The 24,950-nt window shown below is 44.0% G+C and overlaps 2 protein-coding genes across 3 annotated transcripts in view; one reads left to right on the plus strand and one right to left on the minus strand.

Annotated features, from left to right (window-relative positions):
• GNPDA1 (glucosamine-6-phosphate deaminase 1) overlaps positions 1-6,025 on the plus strand; it is an 11,644-nt gene extending 5,619 nt beyond the window's left edge. The window contains exons 4-7 of the mRNA XM_030888689.2: positions 1,194-1,376; positions 2,357-2,541; positions 3,894-4,068; positions 4,805-6,025. Of these exons, the coding sequence (XP_030744549.1) occupies positions 1,194-1,376; positions 2,357-2,541; positions 3,894-4,068; positions 4,805-4,893 (632 nt within the window). The 3' untranslated portion in view covers positions 4,894-6,025. The remainder of the gene's footprint in view (positions 1-1,193; positions 1,377-2,356; positions 2,542-3,893; positions 4,069-4,804) is intronic.
• A 12,114-nt stretch (positions 6,026-18,139) lies between these two features.
• RNF14 (ring finger protein 14) overlaps positions 18,140-24,950 on the minus strand; it is a 24,107-nt gene continuing 17,296 nt past the window's right edge. For both annotated transcript variants that reach the window (XM_004718085.3, XM_045284839.1), the window contains exons 7-9: positions 24,101-24,273; positions 22,617-22,747; positions 18,140-19,366 (exon numbers count right to left, since the gene is read on the minus strand). In XM_004718085.3, the coding sequence (XP_004718142.2) occupies positions 19,330-19,366; positions 22,617-22,747; positions 24,101-24,273 (341 nt within the window). In that variant the 3' untranslated portion in view covers positions 18,140-19,329. The remainder of the gene's footprint in view (positions 19,367-22,616; positions 22,748-24,100; positions 24,274-24,950) is intronic.

Here is a 24,950-nt window from a genome sequence, read left to right on the forward strand (position 1 = left end):
CCCGGGCCCCATGCCCAGGGATCCACACTGCTGGACCCATAATGACTTTTGAACAAGGGTCCCCACATCTTCATTTTGCACTGAGCCCCACAAATACTGTAGCCAATCATGGTGAAGGTCCACACCGCCCACATGCCCCTCTCCAGGGACCTTCTACACCAGCTACTCATATTCCATCAGGCCACAGGCAGGCAGGCAACAGGGGATGTCGAGAAGCTGTGCTAGATGCTCAGGAGACAGCGACAAACAAATAGGTCTGATCCAGGAGCAGGACATCACGCTTGGTAACGTGCAGGGGCAGTGGAAAAGAGCAAGGCCCTCAACGAGATGGATGGACACAGCGGCTGCCACAATGGGCTCAGGCAGAGGAACAGTGGTGAGGCTGGCGCAGGACCGGGTATCTGTTGTGTATCAAGTTGTTATGGGTTGGGATCGAAGCCGTAGCACCTCATGCCACCGCCTCTTGCAAGGCTCAGTTTACTCTGCTTTAAGAAAAAACCAAAAAGCTGGTGCCACAGGTCGTGAGCACTGAGTGGCATCCCAGTGACGGTGGCGCCCCGTGTGCCAGTAAGCAGTTAATACCTCCTCCTCTGCCTCCTCTCAGCGCCATGTTCCCTGATTGGGTGGCTGTAAATGCGGGGCTGGCGCAGTCATGGCCCCCAGGGCTGGGTTGGGGCTTTCTCTCCGGGGCTTGCTCACCAGCTCGCCTTTCTGTCTGGTCCTTGCCTCTGCTGCCCGAAAGTTACCCTGTGGTCCCTCACTAACATCACCATGACTTTGTCGGAGCTTCGCCACACACGCTCTTTGAGGGTTCTCCCTGGCTGACGACACTCGGAGCAGGAAACCCTGAGATCGCTCTCTCCCACAGCGTGGCCTTTAGCGTGGGACTCGGGCTGAGCTGCTCACCAGGCATAGCGAGGTGAATGGTGGGTTGGCAGGGGCAGGGTGAGAGCTGTGCCCGTCCACCCCCACTTTGTCTAAGCCCGGAGTGGTCCCAGGATGAAGGGCCTCACCCAGCTCCTTGGTCATAAGTGGTGGCATTGAGTAGACACTTGGCCTTTCCTGAGGGATGACGCGAGCGGACTGGCACTGCAGGTCACCTGTGCCTCTTTAGGTCTGTGGGCATCCTGGCAGCCCTGTTGGTGGCAGGCCTTTAACCCAGCTTGTGACTGAGGGTGGTCCTGGCTCTGCAGGTATTCCCCGAGACCACCCCCAGAGTTACCACTCCTTCATGTGGAACAACTTCTTCAAGCACATTGACATTGACCCCCAAAACACCCACATCCTGGACGGGAACGCAGCCGACCTGCAGGCCGAGTGTGCCGCCTTCGAAGACAAGATCAAGGAAGCCGGTGGGATCGAGCTGTTCCTTGGCGGTGAGTGAGGCCCTCGGTGGTGCGTGTGCAGGGTGGGGCCGGGGCCTGGGTGGGAGGAGACGGGGAAGGAGGAAGACAAGACACTGCCTGTGCAGTGACAGCAGGCCCTCTTACACTCCTGTGGGGGAGGACGGGGAGCAGGCGCCCGAGATCCCTATCCCTGCGTGAGCCCAAGTGTCCCCCTGCTCTGCACTGTGATGTCCACTCTGTGACAAGAGGGTTGCATTTGGGCTCTGGGATTCTGTCTGTGCCCCAACCTTGAGGTGTCATGAATCAGGCGTGGCACCTAATCGAACATTTAAAATCCAGTTCCAGAAGGTTCTGTCCTCATCCCCTATCTGCTCTCAGTGGCCAGTTGAACCCCAGAGAAGTGAAGTGGCTTGTCCAAGGTCAGCTAGCCAGCAAGCAGTGGCAGGATGAGGGCAGGGACTGAGCTGTCTACCCTCAGCGTTTGGCTCTTCTCTCTCCCTGTGCCATCCTTGTGCATTTCTGTCTGCTGTCACCCCAGCGGTGACTTCCCTTTCCTCCCCCTCTGTATTTCAAGGTAAAGGAGCCCGGAGCTCCAGCTTCTAACCCAAAGTTGGTCAGTGCGTCAGACCCACCAGCTGCTCTCAGGAGAAAGACAAGATAGTTGGCTCTGTGACCATTTTAGTCTCGGAGACCCCAGGGGTCAGTCCGCCTCTGTCTCCGAGAGCCAGCCGCCATGAGGCAATGGAGTCGATGGGCATGGGTTTGGTGTTTTAGGCTGTGCATTTCAGGGTCAAGGGGAGAAGGTCAGGAGTCGCTAGATGTCTGTGGGCCTCAGATAGAGCTGGGTGGAACTCAGATGCTTAAGGCAGACCTGCCGGGGCGGGGAGGGGGAAGAAGAGAAAGAGACATGCTGTCTAAGGATTTTTCCAGACATCTGTTGGGGAAGGTTTCTTTTCTTGAAACCCTGGGCCCCAGGGCCTCATGGGCTGCCCTGGCTCTCTCTCGGACAGGCATCGGCCCTGATGGACATATTGCCTTCAATGAGCCGGGCTCCAGCCTGGTGTCCAGGACCCGTGTGAAGACGTTGGCCATGGACACCATCCTGGCCAATGCCAGGTTCTTCCAGGGAGACCTCTCCAAGGTGCCCACCATGGCCCTGACGGTAGGTGTGGGCACCGTCATGGATTCAAGAGAGGTAAGGGGCCATTATAGAGCTGGAGTTAAGGGTTTTGTTTTGCTTTGGTTTTTAATTATAAGGAAAACACCTGAATATATTCTTATTAAAAATGGAGACATTGTATACAAGGCTGAAATCCCAACTGGCTCCTCCCACCATGCCTTCCTCTTCCTCAGAGGTAACCATGTACGAGGAGAATGCTTTCTGTGTGTGTTTATACATGGATGAGGCCCTGGCTTCCTGACCCCTCCCGTGCTTCCTATGGGCAAACAGGAAGCCAACCCCATTGACACTGGAATAGCAGTTCACACCTGCCTAAGTACTAAGAGGTACTGCCTTGCTCTCTGCAGCTGGTGATGGCCACTGCTGGAAGGGACGCCCCTCTGCTGCCCAGGGAGGCATGCGTTACTCCCGGGGATCAGCCAGCCTGGCAGGGCGTGGTGGAAAATGATTTTGTCTTGAACTGACTTGAGCTTTCCACCACCCCACCTCCCGCAAAAGTTAGGTAATTAGTTGAACACTTTGCAGTTTCAATTTCCTTAGCATTTTGGAAGCATATCATCTTTTCTGAGGTAAATTCAGTGAGAACTGCTACAAGTTTACTTTCAAGTTTCTCTGCCCGAGCGAGGCCCCAAGCACTTCTGTGTAAAGGGAACGCCTGTGAGCTGACTGACAGTCCCCTGGCATCTGCTGGGTGACCTGGGATCAGGAGCCAGAGAAGCCGCTGCCAGAGAGGGTGCAAGCTCACAGGGTATGGGGCCCGGGGCCGGAGACCGGGATGTACTTTGCTCGACATTGAGTTCTGAGTTGTTGAGGGGGTCCCCACAAATAGTCCCATCCTTTCTCTGCCTCGGCTTCTCATCTTTTAGGAAAGGAACAATAAGTCCTCCTGATTGAGGCGGCTAGATTGAGGGGCAGCCTCTCTGGGATCCCACCTGGGGGCCCCACATATTGCACCAGTGCTCCCAGGCCCTCCTTGGTTCACCACTTGCTACTGGAAACTCACCCAACTAGGGTGCCCTGGGCCAGGTGCTGGGATGAGAGTGCCCCACAGCGGTCTCTTCAGAGGGCTTTGCCTCCGCATCATTTAAGGCACTGGGAAGCACTCGCATGGCCCCAGGCTTAGGCTGTGGGCTCAGAATCCCCTGGTCTAACCGGGTCTCCTGCTTCTCAGGCAAGTCATTTCATCTCCCAGGGTTCCACTTCCCTACGTACTGCCTCATTGGTGTGGTAGAGCATTGGGGGCACTGCGTGTTAATGCTACAGTAGTCCTTACCCCCATTTGGGGTGGCTTGACTGGAATCCAGGAGTCTAGACTCCCGGGCCCAGTGCCTGCTCTCTGCCATCACTGCCTGCTTTTCCCTCCCCAGGTGATGATCCTCATCACTGGTGCTCACAAGGCGTTCGCCCTGTACAAGGCCATCGAGGAGGGCGTGAACCACATGTGGACCGTGTCTGCCTTCCAGCAGCATCCCAAGGTGGTGTTTGTGTGCGATGAGGATGCTACCCTGGAGCTCAAAGTCAAAACCGTCAAGTATTTCAAAGGTGCCAGAGGGAGAGAGGGGTGGGCCTGCCTTTCTTACACCGATCGTTTTCATAGGCAATGGTGGTTCCGATACAGATCAAACCCTACCTTCTCCCAGTGCCCGGTCATTCTTCCCCATACCCTGACAGTAGGGGCCCCTTTCTGCAGATGTGTTTCGATGTGGTGTGAGTGTCCAGTGATGCTCAGCCCCAGCATACCCCACCCCCACCCCCAAACTTACTTTATAATGTACCTGTTGGTTGTTTTAATGATTTTTAAGATTTTTGAAGTGTACATCATTTCACTAAAGCCTCCTCCACCCCCAGCTTGTTGGAGAAAGCCACATCAGTGGTTCTAGTCAGAGCTCCTGTTTCAGGCAGTGAGCCTGGGGGGTGGGGGGGTACTTTCTCTCTCCAGACCTTTGCCCTCCCCATGAGGCACTCAGCTCCATAAATCGGAAGTCCTTTTTTCCTGTCTTTCTAAAACAAACTACTATGTAGATTCCTATTTATTAAGAAAGTAAGTTATGAATTCACCCACTGTGGAGAAGATTAACCCTGAAGTTGCCTTCTCTCTGGGTGCCTGAACTTACTGAGGTGGGATCAGGAGAGTCTGTGCCTTTTCTCAGGGCTTGTCACTTAGGGGCCAGAGTCAAGGGGATGCGTGTCAGGATCAGAACAATTGGAGCGCCTCCTGCTGATCACCATGTGAAGTTCTGCCTGTGGTAATCAGTCCCTGTTTTTCTTTTTCTGCTAGGTTTAATGCTTGTTCATAGCAAGTTGGTGGACCCCTTGTACAGTATGAAAGAGGAAGGCCGGCCTTCTAAGAAACCATACAGTGACTAACCTGTCCTGGAACCTACTGCCAAGTACCTCATTGAGCCACCTGGGTCTTTCTGGAAATGGGCTTTAGAAGAATAGCATCGTCTATGTCTTTTATCCAGTATGGTTAGTCCAGATAAAGGGGCAAACATCTCTTTCTTGCTATACTCCGAAGGGAAAAACATCTCTGGAACTGTATCCCACAATCTTGATCTTTACCCCATGTCGATGAGGGGCATTAACTAACTTCCTGTTCTGTGGCTGGCATTGTTTACATGCCCACCACACTCCTCAGGAGCCCCTGCCGCCCCTCCTCTGGCTCCTCCTCAGGAGGGAACTGGCGCTTGGGTATGTTGCACTGCCCTGGCCCCTTTTTGGAGACCTGCTGCCCTAGATTAAGACGCAGGCTGTTTACACTCAGTGTGAGGAAGCAGTCCCTGCTCAGTGACAAGTGTCATGGAAAGAAAACGCTCCCTTACGTCCTCCCCCAACCCTAGTTGTTTTCTCTGTTCTCACAGCTGACCTTTCTGTGAACTGGGAGGACTCCTTGGGGCAGGATTTGTGTGGAGAAGGCCTTTGCAGATGAGCCCAGATTCCCAGTGGGTCCAGACACGTCAAACTCCTCCTCTCCCTCAGGGCCCCAGGGCACCAGGAGGGAGAAGGCAGAAAGCCTCTCCCCGCCCCAGAGCCCTGTGTTTTTGTTAAACGGTCTCAATGGCTCCTCATTCAGTCCACACTCAGTTAAAGGTGGGAGGGAGTCTCCTGGGGAGGAAGACACCACCTCCATTTCAGTGTTAATGTGTGGCCTAAAATTCCCACAACATCAGGAAATAGGCTGCTTTCTCCATTTATGCTTCCGCCCTTATGCAAAGGATGAGTCCAGTGCACGGCCTCCCTCTTACTCTCCCCAGTAAGCCTCTGTGCGCTCGATGCTGCCGCCTCCCTGCTCTTGTGCCTGCCTGTTTGAAGTTCCCTTTCTTTCTAGAAAGACCTTGCCGAGACTGGCTCACATCTCGTATTAGGGCTGCATTTAGTACCAGCATTTCGTCTTGAGCCTTTGTATGTGATTGTGGTGACATTCTATTTTGGTCTAAGGGAAGAATGAACTTGTTTATAATGTAATATTTTCTATTAAATTCAGTATTTTCAAATAAAATGTGTCATTTGCAGACTTCTTCCCCAAAGGACAAGAGTAGATTATCTGGGCTGATACATTTTGAAAGGGTGTATTTTAGAAACGGCATTCACACCTCATACCCATCCTGTAGGAATGCCACAGCCATCGCAACTATCTTTCAACCTCTAATCACCAGGGTGAAACTTTTTCTAAAAATAAAGCACCTGTGTGAAAAACGGCTACAAATAGATGAGCAACAGCAAACTCATGTTTGGGCTATACTAGTGATCCAACAAAGATATAACTGTAACTTTGTAATGAGTATAAAAACTGCTGGGTATAAAATTTAACAATCTCAAGACCTGATTTTAGAATGCATCTCAAGAATAGATTTGGTGCATAGAACACTGATGACTGAACACCAGATAAGTGTGGGATGATATCAAGGACATCATACACGGAGAAAGCAAAAGGTCACTCGGAAGGAAAGCTGGGAAACATCAAACTGGAAGTCAGAAGAGGCTCCAAAACTTGCTGTAGAATGTACATGAGTTCAAGAGAATGGGAGAAGTGATGCAGCAGGGCTGACCCGAACATTTCTAAGGGCAGAGTACTAAAATGCTCAAAAATAAGAAGTTAGAAAACCGAAAGGGAAAAACACGGCATTTCTCAAGCTGAAAGGACAGAAGAAAAAATTGAGGTCTCAAAGTTGACAGTACTCGAACAGCAGTGGGCTGGGCTTGGTTTTATGAGCAAAATATTGAATGACACAAAGAAAACCTGCCACCAAGTCAATGCCCACTCACAGCAACCCTAGTGGGCAGGGCCGACTGCCCCTGTGAGTTTCCAAGACTAACTCTTTATGGAAATAGAAAAGCCCAGTCTTTCTCCCAATGAGCAGTTGGTGGTTTTGAACTGCTGACCTTACATCTAGCAGCCGGGTGTGGAACCAGTACACCACCAGGACTCCTACTGAATGGCACAAGTGTAAGGTATATACAGAAAATGGTTTTCACACCAAAGAAAAAGTCTTTGATGACTGTCATGTATCCAGAAATCTGCCTTAGAAGTACAGCCAGAATGCTCATTAGAAGCAAGGATGGCAAGGCTTTGATTCATGTACTTTGTACTCATGTACAGTAGGGACCAGTCCCTGGAGTAAGGCATGCTTGATAGAATATCAGCAAAGAAGAGGCAGATCCTCAGTGAGACTGACACATGGCGCAAACATCATGACAGGATGGCACAGGGCTGGGCAGTGTTGCCTTCACAGAGCCCTAGGAGTTGGGACTACTCCATGGTACCTAGTACTAGGTATGGGAAAGTAAATGTCATGTATCCAGTTTTGTTTTGTACTGAAAATAAAAAATGAATAACATGGGTTAATATAACCTATTAAAGATGTACAAGTAGAAGCTAAAAGAAGGGCTTATCTTTAACAGTTTGAGACAGTGTTTAAATATGTTGACAGGGGTTTTATTAAGTATATGGAGTTGGGAAATTCATAACGACAATCCATCTCCATCATCCCCCAAAGTGCCTTGCTGTCTACAGTTACTTTTTTTTGGACATTTTTAAGGTGCCTAGGTGGCACAGTGAGTTAAGCATTGGCTACCAACTGAAAGTTTTAACAGTTTTAACCCACCAATTAAAATGAGGCGATCTGCTTCTGTATTTATAGCCTCAGAAACCCTATGGACCGATTCCACCTGCCCCAGAGGGTGTCTGAATTGCAATGGACTTGATAGCAGTGAATAGGTGATGGGAAAAAATTTTAACTTAAAAAATTTCTTGGGTAGGGAAACTATAGTTTTTGACTGTGACCCTTCACTTAAAATTTTTTTTCTCCTTTTGTGTAATAGAACGCAAACATACCCATAGCATCAGAACAGTGACACTATCCCAGTAAACACTCCACCAACCCCCACCTCACCTCAGTGTGGGTTTCCTCCCACCCCCACCTTCTGTTCTTTCTTCCTTATCCCCCAGCCCCCATTATTGTCCTCAGTCTTTTCCTTTGGTATGAAAACCACTTTCTTCCTTTTCCCCTTTAGATGGTGTCCTGAGATATCTTTGGGAGATTGACTACCTCTGCTGAGCATAACGTCTTACAAGTTTGTCCATGTTCTGAGGGGCTTGACAGACTTGTCATTGTTTTTTTAAGGATGCATGATATTCCATTGTGTATGTACCATAGTTTACTTATCCATTCCTCTACAGACAAGGTTGTTGGCTGTTTCTATCTTTTTGCTATTACAGAAATTGCTGCAACAAACGTTAAGTATGCATATACCTTTTCATGTTTTGTTCCTTATTTCTTTAAGTCTACTGAGAGATTGCAGGACTATATGGTATTTCTAATCAAACTTGTTTAAGCAAGCACCATTCTGTTTCCACAGTGGCTGTACAATACTACAATCCCATCAGCGATGTATGGCCATTCCAATCTTTCTACAACCTCTCCAGCAGTTATTAATTTTGCCGAGGGTCAGTGTGAAGTAGTATCTCAATATTGTTTTAATTTGTATTTCTTACAGCTAATGATAGATCAAGAACATTTCTTCATATGATTATTGGCTAGCTGGATATCATCTTTAATATCCATGTCTTGTGCCCATTTTTAAAATTGGGTTATGTTTTCTTAGTAAGATGTATTTTTATATGGATTTTGTGAAATTAGCCCTTTATGATATATCAGTGTCACTTTTTTTTTCCACCAGTCTGTGGGTTCTCTTTTTACACTTTGATGAAGTCTTCTGATATGAACAAATGTCTTATTTTTATAAGGTCTCAGTCCTCTATTTTGTCTTCTGTGGTGTGGATGTTCTCATTGTTTGGTAGTGTATTTATGCCTGTATTAAGGTCCATATTGTTTTCATTGATGATCCTTATGGTTCTAGGGCAGTGGTTCTCAACCTTCCTAATGCCATGACCCTTTAATATAGTTCTTCATGTTGTGGAGACCTCCCATCAATAAAATTATTTTCGTTGCTACTTCATAACTGTCATTTTGCTACTCGAATGAATTGGGCAACCCCTGTGAAAGGGTCGTTTGACCCCTCCCCCCAAAGGGGTAGTGACCCACAGGTTGAGAACCGCTGTTCTAGGGTTTATGTTTAGATTTTTAATCCATCTCGTTTGGTTTTGTACATGGTGTAGGGTTTGGGTCTTATTTCATTCTTTTGCACATAGAGATCCAATTTTTCCAGCACCATTTTTTGAGAAGGCTGTCTCTTCCCCACTTACTGTGTTTTAGTCCTTGATCAAAACTCAGGTGTCTGTAGGTACTTGGTTGTATTCCTAGGTTCTCTGCTCTAATCCATTGGTTTTCATATCATTGTACTAAGACCAAGCTGTTTTGATTACTGTGACTAACAGGTTTTGAAATCAAGGAGTGAGACCCCTCCAACTTTTTGTTTTTAAAGAGTTTTGTTTACCCTGTGTTTCTTTCTTTTCCATATGATGTAGGTGATTAGTTTTCCCATGTCTTTGAAGAATTTTGTGCTGGAATTTGGATCAAAATTGCATTTATATGGTGCTTTCAGTAATGTTGATATTTTCACTATATTGTCTTCCTATCCATGAAGATGATATTCTTCTATTTATGTCTCTTTTGCTTTCTTGTAGAAGTGTTTTATAATTTTCTGTTGTTTTTTCTAGATTTATTCCTAAATATTTTATCTTTTGGATAGTTATTGTAAATGGCATTTTTAAAATTTCCTTTTCAAAGTCCTCTTATTTGATATACAAGAATCCAATTCATATGTTGATCTTTTATAGCCCACTAGGTTGCCAAATTTTTCAATTAGTTCTAGCCATTTGTTTTATTGAGTCTCTTGAAATAAGAGTTTTGTTTCTTCATTGCTGATTTAGGATGCCTTTAACATGTTTTTGTTGTCTTAGAGCTCTAAGACTTCCAGGAAAATATCAAATGAAAGTGGTGATAAAGGGCAACTATGTCTGGTTATCATTAGGAGAAGAAATGGTTTCAATTTCTCTCCAATGAGATAATAGGCACTGGTTTTGCATTATATGACCTTTATTATGTTGAGGAATTTCCCTTCTATTCCTATTTTGTGAAGGGTTCTTATCTATGAATGGGCATTGTTTTATCAAATCCATGCCTTTCTGCATGGATTGTTATGATATGGTTCTTTTGTTTATATGGTAGATTATTACATTTAAAAAAATAATATTGAACCATACATGCACACCTGGTATGAATCCCATCTGATCATGATGCATCATTTTTAATATTGTTGAGTTTTTTTGAAATTTTTAGGATCTATATAACGGATACTGGTCTATAATTTTCCACTCTAGTTTTGTCTTTGGCAGACTTAAGCATTAGTTATACTTGTTTCATAAAATAAGTTTGGTAGTATATTACCCTTTTCTATATTCTGGAATAGTTTATGTATAGGATGGTATTAAGTCTTCTCTAAATGGTAGAATTTTCCAGTAAAACCATCTGGTCCTGAACTTTATAATGTTGCAAGTTTTTTAATGAGTGGTAGACATTTCATAGAAATGGAAGAAGCAGACACATGAACTCTCTTATGCCTAGCTTCATAGCATGTTTTTGAGGCTCATCTATATACACCTTGTAGAAGTAGTCTTGTTGAGTAGTATTTCGTTGTATGAATATACTGTATTTTATTTATACGGTTAAGAAAGGTTTAAATGTTAAGTAGGTATGTTATAGAAAAAAATAGAATTACATGAAAAAATACCATATATACTCCGAGTATAAGCTGACCCGAATAATCAGCCAAGGCATCTAATTTTACCACAAAAACTGCATTAAAAATGTGCTGGAAAACTCAGCTTATACACGAGTATATATGGTAATAATTTATAAATTATCAAGGGTTCATGAGGTAGGGAGGGTGGAGGAGGGAGGGGAAAAAAAAGTAAGAAGTTGATACCAAGGCTCAAGTAGAAGAAAATGTTTTGAAAATGATGAGGGCAACGAATGTACAAATGTGCTTGACACAAAGTGGATGGATGTATGGATTGTGATAAGAGTTGTATGAGCCCCCAATAAAGTGACTTAAAAAAGAAAAAATAGAATTAAATGAAAATTACTTTACAGATGACACTATATTGGCTATTCCTATATGAACTCAAGACTTTAAAAAGGTGTATTTTTGAGGTCAGTCTGTTTCCCGGGTGCCATCTTGTTATAACCAGCACTTACATAGATTGAGTGTGCCCAATTTGCACTTCTAATGGTCCTCAGAGCTCCACAGAGTTGTGTTACAGGAAGAATTGACAAGATGTGCTTAATAGCAGGAGCTTGCTTTATCAAAGACTCAAAGTAGTCAATAAACATGATCATTAGTCATTTGAGAGATGCAAATCAAAACATTAACAGCAAAAAAAAAAAAAAAAGGACAGCCAATACCGTGAGGGTGCGCAGACTGCAACCCTCGTCCACTGTTGGTAGGACTGTGAAACGTACCCGTGGAAAGCTATATTGGTTTCCCCAAAAGGCTGGGAATAGAAGTAGCCAACGCCACAGCAGTTGCTCTCTTTGGTATGTATCCTAGAGAAATAAGAGCTGTGGCACAATAGATGCATGCACACCCACATTCATCGCACCACTAGTCAGAGTGGCAAAAAGATAGTCCATCGGCGGGAGAATGGATAAATAACTATTGGTAGCTGGACAATGGAATAGACAACAATGAAGAGTAACGATGAATCTGTGAAACACCTCATAACATGGATGAACCTGGGGGACACAGTGCTGAGAACAATGAGTCAATCACGAAAAGACAAATACTATATGTGACTACTTTTGTAAAAATAAAGTCAAGGTTTTCACACAAAAAGAAACCATTTTTATGATTAAGGGGAGGGAAATGCCATAGGCTAGAGGGTAGATAAGTGTTAACTTGAGTGAAGGGAAAGGTAAGATACAGTAAGAGGGAATTTGGTTTAAAAAAAGTCTGGGAGCAGGAGGAAACAGGTTTGCAAGAGTTAAAACCAACAGAGGCAAATACTGTTACATTGTCCTTGTAATAGTGGTGACCTACAAGGAGATGCTTGGATAGACATGCGGCTGAAAGGTGGGAGCAGTGGGAGTACACCCACAAATGTAAAGATAAATAGATTCCACAGAGGACATCTGTTTACCTATATTGACCTTTGTCACAACTATATCCATGAATGTGGTGGAGCATGCAGGGGGAAAGCTGCTGGGACATAACCCAACACCCTGAGGGAATGAGTTGCTGGACCTGGGGGCCCAGGACCATAGTCTTACAGCACAGCAAGGTCAATTGGCATAACATAGTTCACAAAGACAATATCCTACTTTGGTGAGTATTAACTAAGTTCTTAAAAGCTTTTAGCAGCCATCTAAGGTATAACTATTGGTCTCTCCCCATCTCGAAGAAAAAATGATGAAAATTGAAGAGTGAAAACACTTAGCCCATTGGACTAATGGACTACACATCAGCTCCATGATCCTGAGACCAGGACTAGATGGTGCTCAGCCACCACTGCCAACGGCTCTGAAAAGGATCATACTGGAAGGTTTTGGATCGAGTGGGAGGAACATGTGGAACAAACCCCCCAATTATAAAAGACCAGGCTTTCTTGTCAAATAGACTGCTGGGACCCCCAAGATTAGTCACCCTTTCATGCTAACTGAATTCTCCTGTTAGAATAATTAACCCTTTACCATCAAAAGATAGCATTTACCCAAGGACAAAATACAGAGGGATAGGAAAGAAGAATGGAAAGAGAAAACGGAGAAAGTGGAGTAAGTGACGGTCCTTTGAGGGGATTGCAATGGATCAAACAAAATGCATACGAATCATTGAATGTACAACTGAAGCTCTGCTCTATAAACACATCATTGACAATAAAAGGTTTTTAAAAACTAAATGAAAGCCGGGCTTCAAACTGGCTCTCCTTGCTGGAGTTACAACTAAAGAAGTGTGATCGGAATGGATTCAAATTTGAAGAATGTGGGGGTACTACAATGTGAAAACCATGGATCCACAGCCTGACACACACGTGATCCCCTCCTAGAAAACAAGGGCAGTACAGTGTGTTGCATAACAACCAAAGCTCTTGAAAGCAGTGGTGCCCGGATCAAAGGCAGCAGCCAGCTATGTAACTTGAATGGGTGTCATTCTCTCACTTCTGGCTCCCCAGAGGTCTCAGTACACTGGAGTCTTCCATTCCAGAGCTGTGGTCCAGAGCTGTTCCGTTTGGGTGATTGCTCTGGTGCACTCAGTTTACTAGTTCGTTCTGAATTTGCTGTGTCGGCCATGACTGTACTTTTATAAACTGGCTCACAGCTCTGCTTTAAGTGTTCTTTCTCCTGCTAAGTATGTCTGCTTTCTCATTGACTCACATTCAAGAAAAGGCAGGAGGTCCACAAGAGCAAGAGCCTGGCTCACCCTTCCCCACAGAGAGCCATCGCTTACTCCTTTCTTCAGGTTTAGGCTCAACTGCCAAATGTTCAGCCATTTTCCCCAACCCTCCAGCATAAAGTGGCAGTCCCCAATTCCTTATCTCCTCCCCTAATTCTGCTCTGTTTTCTTGGAATCATTTGTCATCTCACATCTATTGTTTCCCACTAAATATAAATTTCATGAGGGCAGATTTTTTACCATCTCTGCAACAGTAACTTGAAATCTAGAAGCACGCATTGTTGGTTAAACTATAAACTTGACAGTTCCCACCAATAAACTGGTAAAAATACTAGCATATCATATGATAATGTAGAGTTATGAAAATCACAGAGGCTGCATTAGGTAAATGTATTAAGTAAAGTAACTTGAGCTGAAAATTCATGAGAGGATAGGAAGAACAGAGTATAGGTAACTCAAGAAATGTTGCTCCAAGAAGTGAGGAAGGAGGAGTTGAGAATTTGGTTTTGCTTTTAAAGTTTTTAAATTAAAGGTAAAAAAAAGTTTGAAATGAACTTATATGTCATTAAAGACCCCAAATCCACTTCAGTTTTAACTGTTTGTTAGCCACTCAGACCACTATTTCATTTTAAGGGATAAGGATTCTGGAGTTCTTGTTTTCTAAGAAGCAGTTATTTTTCTCGTGTTAAATATATAGTCATCAATCATGTCTATTGGTGTATAAACCACAGCTCGTTTTTCCTTGTAACAATGGTGATATTCAATGTTTATTTTTGTAAGACTTGATTTTGCTAAGCATAATGTTCTTGTTTTTCCATGTCCTGCAGTGTTTATCGTTGTTTTTTATTGATGCATAAAATTCCATAGTATGAATATACCCGAGCTTGTTTATCCATCCCTCCATAGTTGGGGTATTTGGTTGTTTCTGCTTTGCTAATGTGGAAATTGCTGCAATAAACATAGTTGTGCACACGTCTATTCATGTTATATTCTTAATTTGTTTTAGCTATATACCCAGTAGAGAGATTGCTGGATCATAAGGTACTTGGATTTGTATTTGTTTAAGGAAATGCCACACTGATTTCTATAATGGTTATACAACTCTACAGACTCACTGGCAATGTAAACACGTCCTATCTCTCTACATCTTCTCCAGCAAGTTATTTTGTCTTATTGAATTTCGCCAAGTGTTAGTATAAGGTGTTCTCATTGTTGTTTTAATTTGTATGTCTCTCATTGCTCATTAAGAACATTTCTTCATATGGTTGTTGGCCACCTGTATGTTGTCCTTGGTAAATTGCCTATTTATGTCGTGCCCAGTTTGGGATTGGATTATTTGTGTTTTTCTTATTAAGATAAGGTGACCGGATTTTGACATTGGTAAAGCGGGGCGCCATTGATAAAACTCATATCCTGGCAAAATAGCCACATGGCAGCTGAAAACCGTATACCCTAGCTTGTCGTGCATTCTTTCCAAAAAAATCAGGACTTTTTTTAAATGCCGCGGGACGCGGGAAAAATTGTTAAAAATTGGGACTGTCTCGCCAAAAGCGGGACGTCTGGTCACCTTATATTAAGATGTAGTTTCCTATAGATTTTGGAGATTCGTGCTTTATTTGATTACTGAATATTTTCCAATCTCTGTTGACTTTTTTGATGAAGTCTTTTGTTGTGCATAATTGTATTTTTTAAAAGCTTGTTTTGTATGCTGATGGAGGTAACCCAGAAGGGGACAGTTCAGCGCTGGGATGAAAGAAGTTTGGTGCTGGGGTTTTGTGGGCTCACAGAGAGAATGGGTTCTAGCACAGGAGGAGCAGAAACAGGAGCAAGGAGCAGGATGGAGGCGGTATATGCTATTATGGAAACTGTAGTTCTTATCTGGCCAGAAGCCTCAGCTGGGTCTGCTGGCCATTTTCTTTTTTTTTAAGCCAAAAGTCAGGGAGCAGACTGATTGGCTACTCTTACCAGAGGATTACAATTACTCCGTTCTACGTCCAGGCTTTATAGATAGTTCTCTATATCAGTGACAGAAGATAAATGCCATTGTAAAGAGTGGCATACTTCCTTAGTAACAGATAAAATGCCAACTACGGGTCAAGTACTTTGAAGTGATCCTGAGTGATTTCGCGCGGTAGTTACGAGTGGGGCTGCTAACATATGGTCAGCAGTTCACAGCTATCAGCCGCTGCTTGGGAGAAAGACAAGGCTGGTTGCTCCTGTAGAGTTAACACTGTTGGAAACCCACCGGGCAGCTCTACCACGTGTCCTGTAGGGCGGATATAGGCTCTACCCAATGGCAGTGAGAAACAACAGTGATTTGGCAATAGTTTCTCTCCCGCCTTGCTGGTATCACTAGACCCATTCTGTCCCCCGCAGGTATCTAAGACTATGATCAAACACAATAAGGAAATGTATCATCCCCCCCTCCCCAGAAATTAAACCTGCCTCTTATAATGGAACAAAATACTAATCCTAGCTTAGTTCCTGCATTTTTAAAACATGGAAATGCTGCCATCTGCTGGTAATGCTTGTGCCAAAGAGAATTTGGGGTAGTCCAAAATTTGAATTGAAAGTTACAATTTCCTTCCTAAGTAGGCAGCCACATGGATGGCTTCATGGTTATTACATCTGACTAACTCTCATTTCTCATGCTAGAAAAATAAACAGCAAGTATGGTAAAGGACTTCGAATGTGAACTTGAGCCCTTGTCCTACTGAAGAACAGCCTTGCAGACAATGCAGGTCCAGAAAGAGGGCTGCCAAGAGCTTTCTCTCCAGAGCCCACTTCCCTTCATCTCCTCAAAGGGAAGGTGCATGCTTGCTTCCTTGCCTGCCTCAGTATTTACCTGAGATGGTGCTTGTCCTCTTGTGCCAGTGCAGAGCCTCCTGGTTCCAGCTGACCCAAAGAATGGCTTGATAACCTTGTCTCCTTTGAATCATTTCCTCAAGAAGCCAAGCGGGAAAATGACCTTAACAGGTTACACAGAGACGTGTGCTGGGAAATAAAGGACTTCAAGCTACAAAACCTGCTCAATCAAAATAAATTTCATTCATCTGTTGGGCTGGCTACGATTAAGTAATCGGGCTTTCAGAGAAGCGTTTTCAGCTTCTGAGCATTCCAGGTTCATCCGAGAGAGCACACGTCTAATACACTGACCACAGACATGGAGGGACTGCTGCCATGGCCGAGTGGAGCCTCCGGAGACAGGAGAGCCTGGATGGGATCCTGGAACAGAAGCGTCCAGCTCCAGCTCGTGGGCTCTAGTTCTCAAGACTGTACCTACCTAGCATTGCGACTTGTACGAAGAGGGCAAAGAGCATGGAGGACAGGGACCCTGTCAGGGTACTGATGGAATGTTTCTGTGAGTCTAAGCATAGACTGAGATGGACGGGACAGGATCGTCTCAACTGACGAAGCAGGCCCTGCAGGCCAGTTCAATCTCAAGCATCAGTCACAAAGCCTTGGTTTTGACTTGTTTAGTGGATGCTCTTCATTTATTAGTTGCACACCCCAAACTTTTCGTATAAACCTCAAGAAGCCTCACCCCTCCAAACTACTGCCTGGGGCAGGATGAACTAACTGTCTATCTGCAAAGGGACTGGGCTCTCACCCCCAACAGAAAGTCCCAGGAGGGTCCTTTCAAGCGATGGCAAATCTCAGGCTACTTGTAAGAACGCCCTCTGTGAAACGAGCCCGGGCACAGTGCTTGGTCCAGTCAGGGGCTTGCTCGAGCTGGCAGCCTTGCGCAGACTCTTATTTCATAGAGCATTCTGGTGTCACCCCAGTCTTCCCTTTCATGCAGTGACAAGAGTGCTCCACCAAAGGGGAGCTGTCTTGAAAGGAGCTCAGAACTCCTGCCACAGAAGCCTTCCCAAGCTCTGCGGTGTGAGAACTGAGCAGTGACGTTTGTACCTGAAGAAGAAAGGAGGCAACGCTCAGGAGCACACCAGGCTGTGAGGTGACCTCCTAGCTGACCTTTGAGTCCTAAATTGCATTAGGAATGTTTCTTGCCTTCTACTATAATACCATGTGCAAGTTTAGAATAAAATGACCTCTAGCAAAAGTCAACCAGTCCATACACGCTAGGGCTACTGTGACTACTAAAACAGAGCCAAAGGTGGGTTCCTGAGCAATCATAGTAGTCGCCGTCCTCAGATACATTTTGTATGTACTCAATCTTTCCCAGTTCCATTGATTAGCTTCAACTTGTTCCTTAAAGTTACCTTGGATCTCACATAAAATACGCTGACGAGATCATCTCATTTAAATAAAACTTGGGCCCAAAAACTAAGTCCAGTCACAACCCGAGGATGAGCAGAGGCACTGTCCAAGACTTCCTTGTCTTCTGAGACGATGTGTTCGAGGTGACCGGCGTCCTTGGGAACAGATCATGCAGCAGCAGCTGTGCTCTAAAAGACAGGTTCTTCTCTCCTGTTTTTATGAAGACTGAGGCACTCTGGTGGCACGGTGGTTACGTGCTCAGATGCTAACCAAAAGGTCAGCAGTGTGCACCCACCAGCTGCCCTGCAGTCTGTTTCCCTTAAGATTACAGCCTGTGGAACCCTAAGGAACCAAGCTCTGCTCTGTCCTATAGGGTCGCTATGAGTTGGAACTGTCTCTACGGCAGCAGGTACTGTTAAGATTTAGCACCCTCAGGGACAATCCAGAAACACCGCCCAGGCTGAGCCTTTAGATCAGAGCCCACTTACAAACTGGTTTGAAGTGTCCCCCAGTGGTCAATAAAGAGCATTCAGACTGCAGCTGACTTCCTCTGGCCTCGTTCCCTCCAAATTTTTATTTTGCTACCAACTCACTCACCAAATCATAAGGAAAGACAATTTTTAAAAAGTCAGCGAAAACCTAGGTATCACAGTACCCAATATCTAAACAGAATGATTTGCCCAAATACTGCTGTTGGAGGAGGAGAGAAGAGGGCTGGGAAGCAAAATGTCTTCACTTATGAGATAACAGCTTAAAGGAAATGCAGCCCAAAGTGCAGCGGTGTGGGTGGGAACATTCTGTTCCTTCACCTTGAGGATTATATGGGGCTTTGTCTTATTCCGCAGAGGAAATAAAAACAGGAGCTGCCGGAGTTAATATTAAGTTGGTTTCACCAGCAGGTTGTGGGTGGAGAAGGTGCAGGGCAGAAAGTGCAAGAAGAGGCAGCAAGGACAAACCATTTGGGATCCAGGCTCTCTTCCCTGGGTAACTCAGATTCTTCTAGATTTGGCTCACCAGTGGATCCAACATTCATAAAGGATCAGGTGCCCCACCATCCCCCACCCCGCCATGCCCGTGATAATAAAACATATTTAAAGATAAATGATCTCTATACATTTATATTCTGAAAAGCTTAAGATCCAAATGACAGGGGGCCATATAATAGGTTATAAAGTGCTCCCTCCAAGCAGAACTCACTCCAAAGACACAGAGGTTGGAAGGAATGTAAGAAACATGGAGGGAATAAGCTCGGGTTTATAAACGGCCACGAGAGCTCTCGGTGTAATTTTAATAAGGCTTCTACCCACCCTAGTTGTACATAACAGTACTGTAGGGGCCCCGACAGGACTGCCTCAGAGGGATCTATCTCGGAGATAAAAGGGTCTGTAAGTTAAACTTATGACCCCTCTCTTTACCTAAAGTTTAAGGAAGAAAATAAATATTTGATATTTAACTATGCAGAGTTGAGATACACTATATTACTGAATATTCTCTAGCTCTCATTTTCTAAACCTTTGGCTTATAATTTTCTCCATTTATGTTATACTTAGAATTATATGAACGTGCCTTGATCAGTAGTATCAAATGAAAATATAAACCTTGTTCTTCCAAATCTTCTACATAGTGAAGTGGGTGAATGAGTGGCACCCCAGATATCCTGCAAGAGCAGCGAAAACCATTCCACTCCTTATTTTGAGCAGTAGGAATTAGCTAGTTTTCAGTCTCATCTTCTCAAAAGTCTCCATTAACCTCCATAGCATAGAACAACCTGGAAGCATAAAATGAGGTACATTTTAAAAAAAAGAAAACGATTTCACGTAAAAAAGGAAAAAAAGACTCCTGTTTACTCTAGTATTTCTGCTAATAACTTTCCAATTGTTCCATTTCTTTTTAACCGTGCTGATCTTACTGGAATTGCTGTTGCTTTTATTGCCTGCTTTTTCCATATGCCTGTTATTTTAAAGTTTCCATTACTTTCAATACTCTTCTGAGAACATCTTTGTGCATCTTCTCTTCTCCTTTAATCACCCTACTGAGGACAGCTGAAATCTGAGGGTCTTTGACAAGCTCCCTTAAAGTTTCTAAGAAGAGCATTTCTGGGCTCCAGACCAGTCTTTTGGGTTCGAGATAAAACAGTAAGTATGGGGAAAGGAATCACAAAATGTCCATATTCAACGGACACATTACGTCAAGAAAAGCTGAATTCATTTGAGACACTATACAACTCGATTGCATGTTAATTGCTCCATATATTTTATCATCATCACCCATGCATCCTGTTTTGTAGTTGCCAGCTCATCACCTTTCCTTTATGCTACCTAAAATGTGTGCAATTCCCAACTCTAGATTTCATGGACAAAGTTGTATCTTCAACTCCTCTTTTGACATATCACCACTTAATACAGAGAAGTCTGGTAACTGAAAGGGCTCCTCAGTGGATGCTGAAATGGGAGAGGTAGTGGAGAAAAGAAAATACTGACATGGTGCCAAGGAGTCACCCACACACTCTGCAACTCCACAATGGAACAAATGATCTGACCGAGCAGCAGCAATAGTTGGGAGAAGCTGACCCTTCGGCGCTGGTGGCAGAGTGGGTTACGTGTTGGACAGCTAATTGCAAGGTCAAGTGTTCAACCCCGCTAGCTGCTCTGCGGGGGAAACACCTCCTGTAAACATTTACAGCCTCGGAAACCCTAGGGAGCAGCTTCACTCTGTCCGACAGGGCCACTGTGCGTCAGAATTGACTTGCTGGCAGTTAGTGATGGTGAAATGTGATCTAATATCAAATCCCATGAAGTACTGTCCAAAAGGTTTCCCTTCAATCTAATCAAACCTAGCCATGATATGAACAGATACACGCACACTCGTGCCCATCGAAGCCACAATAACGAAAACAATCCGTATGCCATCAGTGGAAGAATGGCTAGATAAACTTTGGTACATACACACAATGACACACTACCCAAAATTAAAGACTACTGATATACCTGCAAAACACCTCATAACATGGATTAACCTGTTGGTCTCTATGCTGAATGAAATCAGTCAATCACAAAAGGACAAATAATGTGTGAGACCACTAAAGGGGTCTCAGGCCAAAGAGGGAGGGAGTACTTTAGTAAGTACTTACGGTACTTACTAAAGGGTAGTCACATACTAACTTGGGGGAAAGAGAAGGCAATCAATAATACAAGGGAGGTGAGGAAAAAGATTGTGGAGGCAGGGAAGACTCTGGCAGGTGTGTAAGAATTAAAGGCCACGGAGACAAATCCATAAGCACAACCCTGCAATAACAGTGATCTACAAGCAGATGCTTGGTAGACCGGGAGGCTGAATGGGTGTCCAAGGCTATCTCTATATGTGTCTTTATCTATGCCGTAAATGTTTCCATGAATGTGGTGAAGCACACAGTGGGAAAAGTTCTGAACATTTCTGCAATACAACCATGTATCTTGAAAGGAGGAGTCACTGGGACTGGTGGCTCAGGCCCATTGTGTTGAAGGGCAGCAAGGTCCATTGGCCCAACACTGCTCATAAAGACAATGTTCTACAGCTCTCGTTGGTGAGCTCTGGGGGGGCTTTTAAAACCATCTGTGTTGTCTAGTTTGGACAAATGCACAGTGTAACATAGCCAGCATTACACAGAATAGTTCCTCTGCCCTAAAATTGCCCTGTGCCCAGCCTGTTCATCCTTCCCCCATCCTGCACCCCTGGCAACCGCAGACCTTTCTGTCAGTGCCCCTGTAGTCTTGCCTTTTCCAGACAGTCATATAGTTGGAATCATACAGTACAAAGGGGCTTCAAAAAGTTCATGGAAAAATGGAAAGATAATGGAATCTTTAAGTGCACCTACTGATTTCTCCCATCCAGAGCAAAGGAGAGTAAAGAATATCAAAGATGAGCGGGAACGACTGGTCTAGTCGTTTAATGAACCACGGGAACCTCAGCCTTCATGACTCTGAGGCCAGAACAACTAAATGGTTTCCAACAACCACTACCAACCACTCTGAAAGCCACACACGCCTTAGAAATAACCCAGCATTTGAGATCAAAAGGGCAACATTTACCACGTTCAGGAGAGTTGGAGGAAACACAGGGAGGTAGTGGGATAAGTGATGCTACTTTGTGGGGACTGCAATCAATGACATGAAACAAAATGTGTATGAATTGTTCAATGGAAAACTGACTTGCTCTGTAAACCTTTACAAAGTTTGCAATAAAAAAATCTAATCAAACCTCATTCGAGATCTAACTTCTAGTTTAAAGAAAATAGAAAGAATGAAGAAACAAAGAATGGGGAAAGGGGAAGGAAAAGCAAACCTATAAAAGGTAGGGTAGGATGTCAGAGGGCAACTTGCCTACATTCTTCAAAGAAGTCAAGCCTCCGCCCAACACACATCAAATGGGGGGGGGGGGTCTATTCTATATTTAAAAGTGACTGAAGATAAAGAACCAAATACACGAATCGACTAGATCTTGGTTCGCTGTTCAAAACCGCTCAACAGGGCATTTTTGTAATAATTGGGATGTTTCAAATACCAGTAGTTTATTAGATGATAGCATATTACTGTTAACTTTTTAAAACACATTGTGGTTACGTGGAAGAATTTTCTTATCCTAGGTGATATAAATGGAAGGATTTAGAGCTGAAGTATCATCACGTCTCCAACTTAGCTTTAAGTAGGCCAATAAAAAATCTAAATATGGCAAAATGTTATCAATTGTTAATTTAAGTGCAAAGTGTTTTGCTATTCCCGATGCTATCCTTTCGATGTTTAAAAACTCTACCTACAAATACTGGGGGGAGGGGGCAGGGTAAAAATAAAACAGAAGTTCCCAGGAGTGTGTGTTCTCAGCATAAGATTCATTGTTAGGAATATAGAAATTCACGTCTTAGAAAACATGTCAAAGAATGCTCTAAAAAAGTCCAAGTACTTAAAGTAAAACAATGGATTGATGATCTGCAAATCAAGTACCAAAAATTGCTGCCATGTCTGGGAAAGTCAAAGTATACATACCGGTTAAAGCAGGGTGAATCGGGATCATTGAAATGTTTGTAAGGGTTTGCTCTTGAGAGCGTCCCCATGCAAATCCAGCAGAAATACTGCATACAGCCAGTGCATGTCATCTTGTTACAGCCATCTAATTTCTGGGGGAAGGAGAGAAAAAGATGGAGTTTATGAAAGCAGAGTAAGAACCCTTGTTAAAAAGACTCCCTATAAAATTAATAATAATTTATAAACTATCAAGGGTTTATGGGGGTGGAGGGAGCAGGGAGGGAGGGACAAAAATGAGGAGCGAATACCAGTGGCTCAAGTAGAAAGCAAATGTTTTGAGAATGATGATGGCAACAGATGTACAAAAGTGCTTGACACAATGGATTGTGGATTGTGATAAGAGTTGTACAAGCCCCCAATAAAATGATTTAATTTAAAAAAAAAAAGATTCCCTATAACATTTTTCTAGTCTTCTCCCTTTGCTCATGTCAGGTTGAGATATACAGATAACACCTCAATGACCACCTGTATTACTTGTAACACAAAAGGAGTATTAATAAACATTTGGCAGATACTCTTACAACTAGACACCTAGTAAGATCTCTTCTGGTAAACTGTAGCTACGTGCTACTACGTATGTGGAATGTGTAGTAACAGATTATTGGTAAAATGTTTGGACTTAACACTTTTGACATAAATTTAAGAACCAAGCCCCACTCTGGCATAAGATTGAGGCATGCCAGAAGTGACTAAACATGATGCCAATTTCGTTCATGGCATCAGCGAGGAATTAGAGGAGGAGGTTTGGATATAGGAAATTGGCACAGTTGAATAAAAGCAAGATACATATGACTTTAAAATGTATTTAAGATTTATCTAATTATTTTGACTCAGGTAATTGGGGGAAATGTCTGCATTTCCGGAACACGTAAATAAATGCTAAACAAGTGTTGTGCATCTCAGCATCAACAGTTCTGAGGAAAAGTCAGGCTGGGTTGATTCTTGTTTTTTAAATCAGAGGTGAATTGTGACTGGGGCGCTAGAACAGCCTCCTTGCAACCCATCCCGTTTCCAGGTAGATGTAAGATTTCCAGGATGGTGCCAACAGGGAAGCACTCAGCTACTAACTGAAAGGTCGGTGGTTCAAACCCACCCAGAGACACTCGGGAGCAAGGCCTAGCAATCTACTGCTGAAAGATGCCAGCGGTTGGCAACCCTGTGGAGCAGCTCCAATTAGGACACACCTGTCCCAGCGTGAGTCGGTGATGCTCTCATTGGTTTTCAAAACAATGTGGGACGACTGTCACCAAACAAAAGCACCTTGAACAGGACGTCTACATAATTGAAGGCAAATACTATTTAATAATAAATTTGCATCCTCTAAGGAAAAGCTACCAGCACGTGCTTTCTTAATAAGTCAGACAACTAATGAGCTTCCTGCGGCAACCCTAACAGGCTTGCAAGTGTGCTGACCGACCGACCTCCGAGCTTGTCCTGCGAGTTACCTCTATGGGGGTCCCACAGCACGGGCAGCTTTTGGCGTTCTTTTCCAGCCACTCCTTACTTTCCATCTCTTCCAGGGCCTTCTGGATCACCCTCTTGCCGAACCTCTGCTCCAAAAACCTTTTAGTGGCCTCATCAGCTTGCAGGTACTCATCTCGTAAGTCTATTAACTTCTCTAGAAAGTGAAATGGAAAATTAGCTTTGATCCAATTTTGCCATGCTGACTAAAAACCATTAAAAATGGCTATAACCTTTACTCAATTCTGCTCCTCCTGGGACTCTTAGCACAAGGAAATAATCCAAAGTCAAGGCGGATGCATTTATCAATGGAAAACAAATTAAACGCCCCAAGGAATAATTAAGGGTGGAAGAGCCATTGAATAGCATAATACTGTCATTATTACAACACAATTAAAATGCTCACTATAGAATCCAGAAAAAAAAATGTTCATTTTACAATTATGGAAAAAATTTACATGCACATATTGCAAAGAATGGAAAGTCTTTCCCAGATGCTCCCCCACCAAACTATGAAAGATGAATTTGCTAAAAGGAGTAGAATAATAAGAGGTTTTCCCTTTGACTGATTAATATTGATATTATTTGTGCAAATTAATATTATCAAGTTAAAGACAAGAGTTATCTGAAAGACTCAGAGGTTGAAACAGCCACATTCACTGGTTTTTCACTCAGTCAGCATCATTCACCAACTGGTAAGATTGCAAGGTTCAGGCGGTACACAAAAGCAGCTACAGGCCATCTAGCTCAAAAGCAACAAAGCCCACATGGAACAACATATCAGCCTGTGTGACCACGAGGTGTCGAAGGGATCACTGAAGACAAATGGGTGCA

This window comes from Echinops telfairi, unplaced genomic scaffold (genome assembly GCF_000313985.2).
Source record: "Echinops telfairi isolate 266 unplaced genomic scaffold, ASM31398v2 ScPeMD7_7469;HRSCAF=8507_0, whole genome shotgun sequence".
NCBI lineage: Eukaryota > Metazoa > Chordata > Mammalia > Afrosoricida > Tenrecidae > Echinops > Echinops telfairi.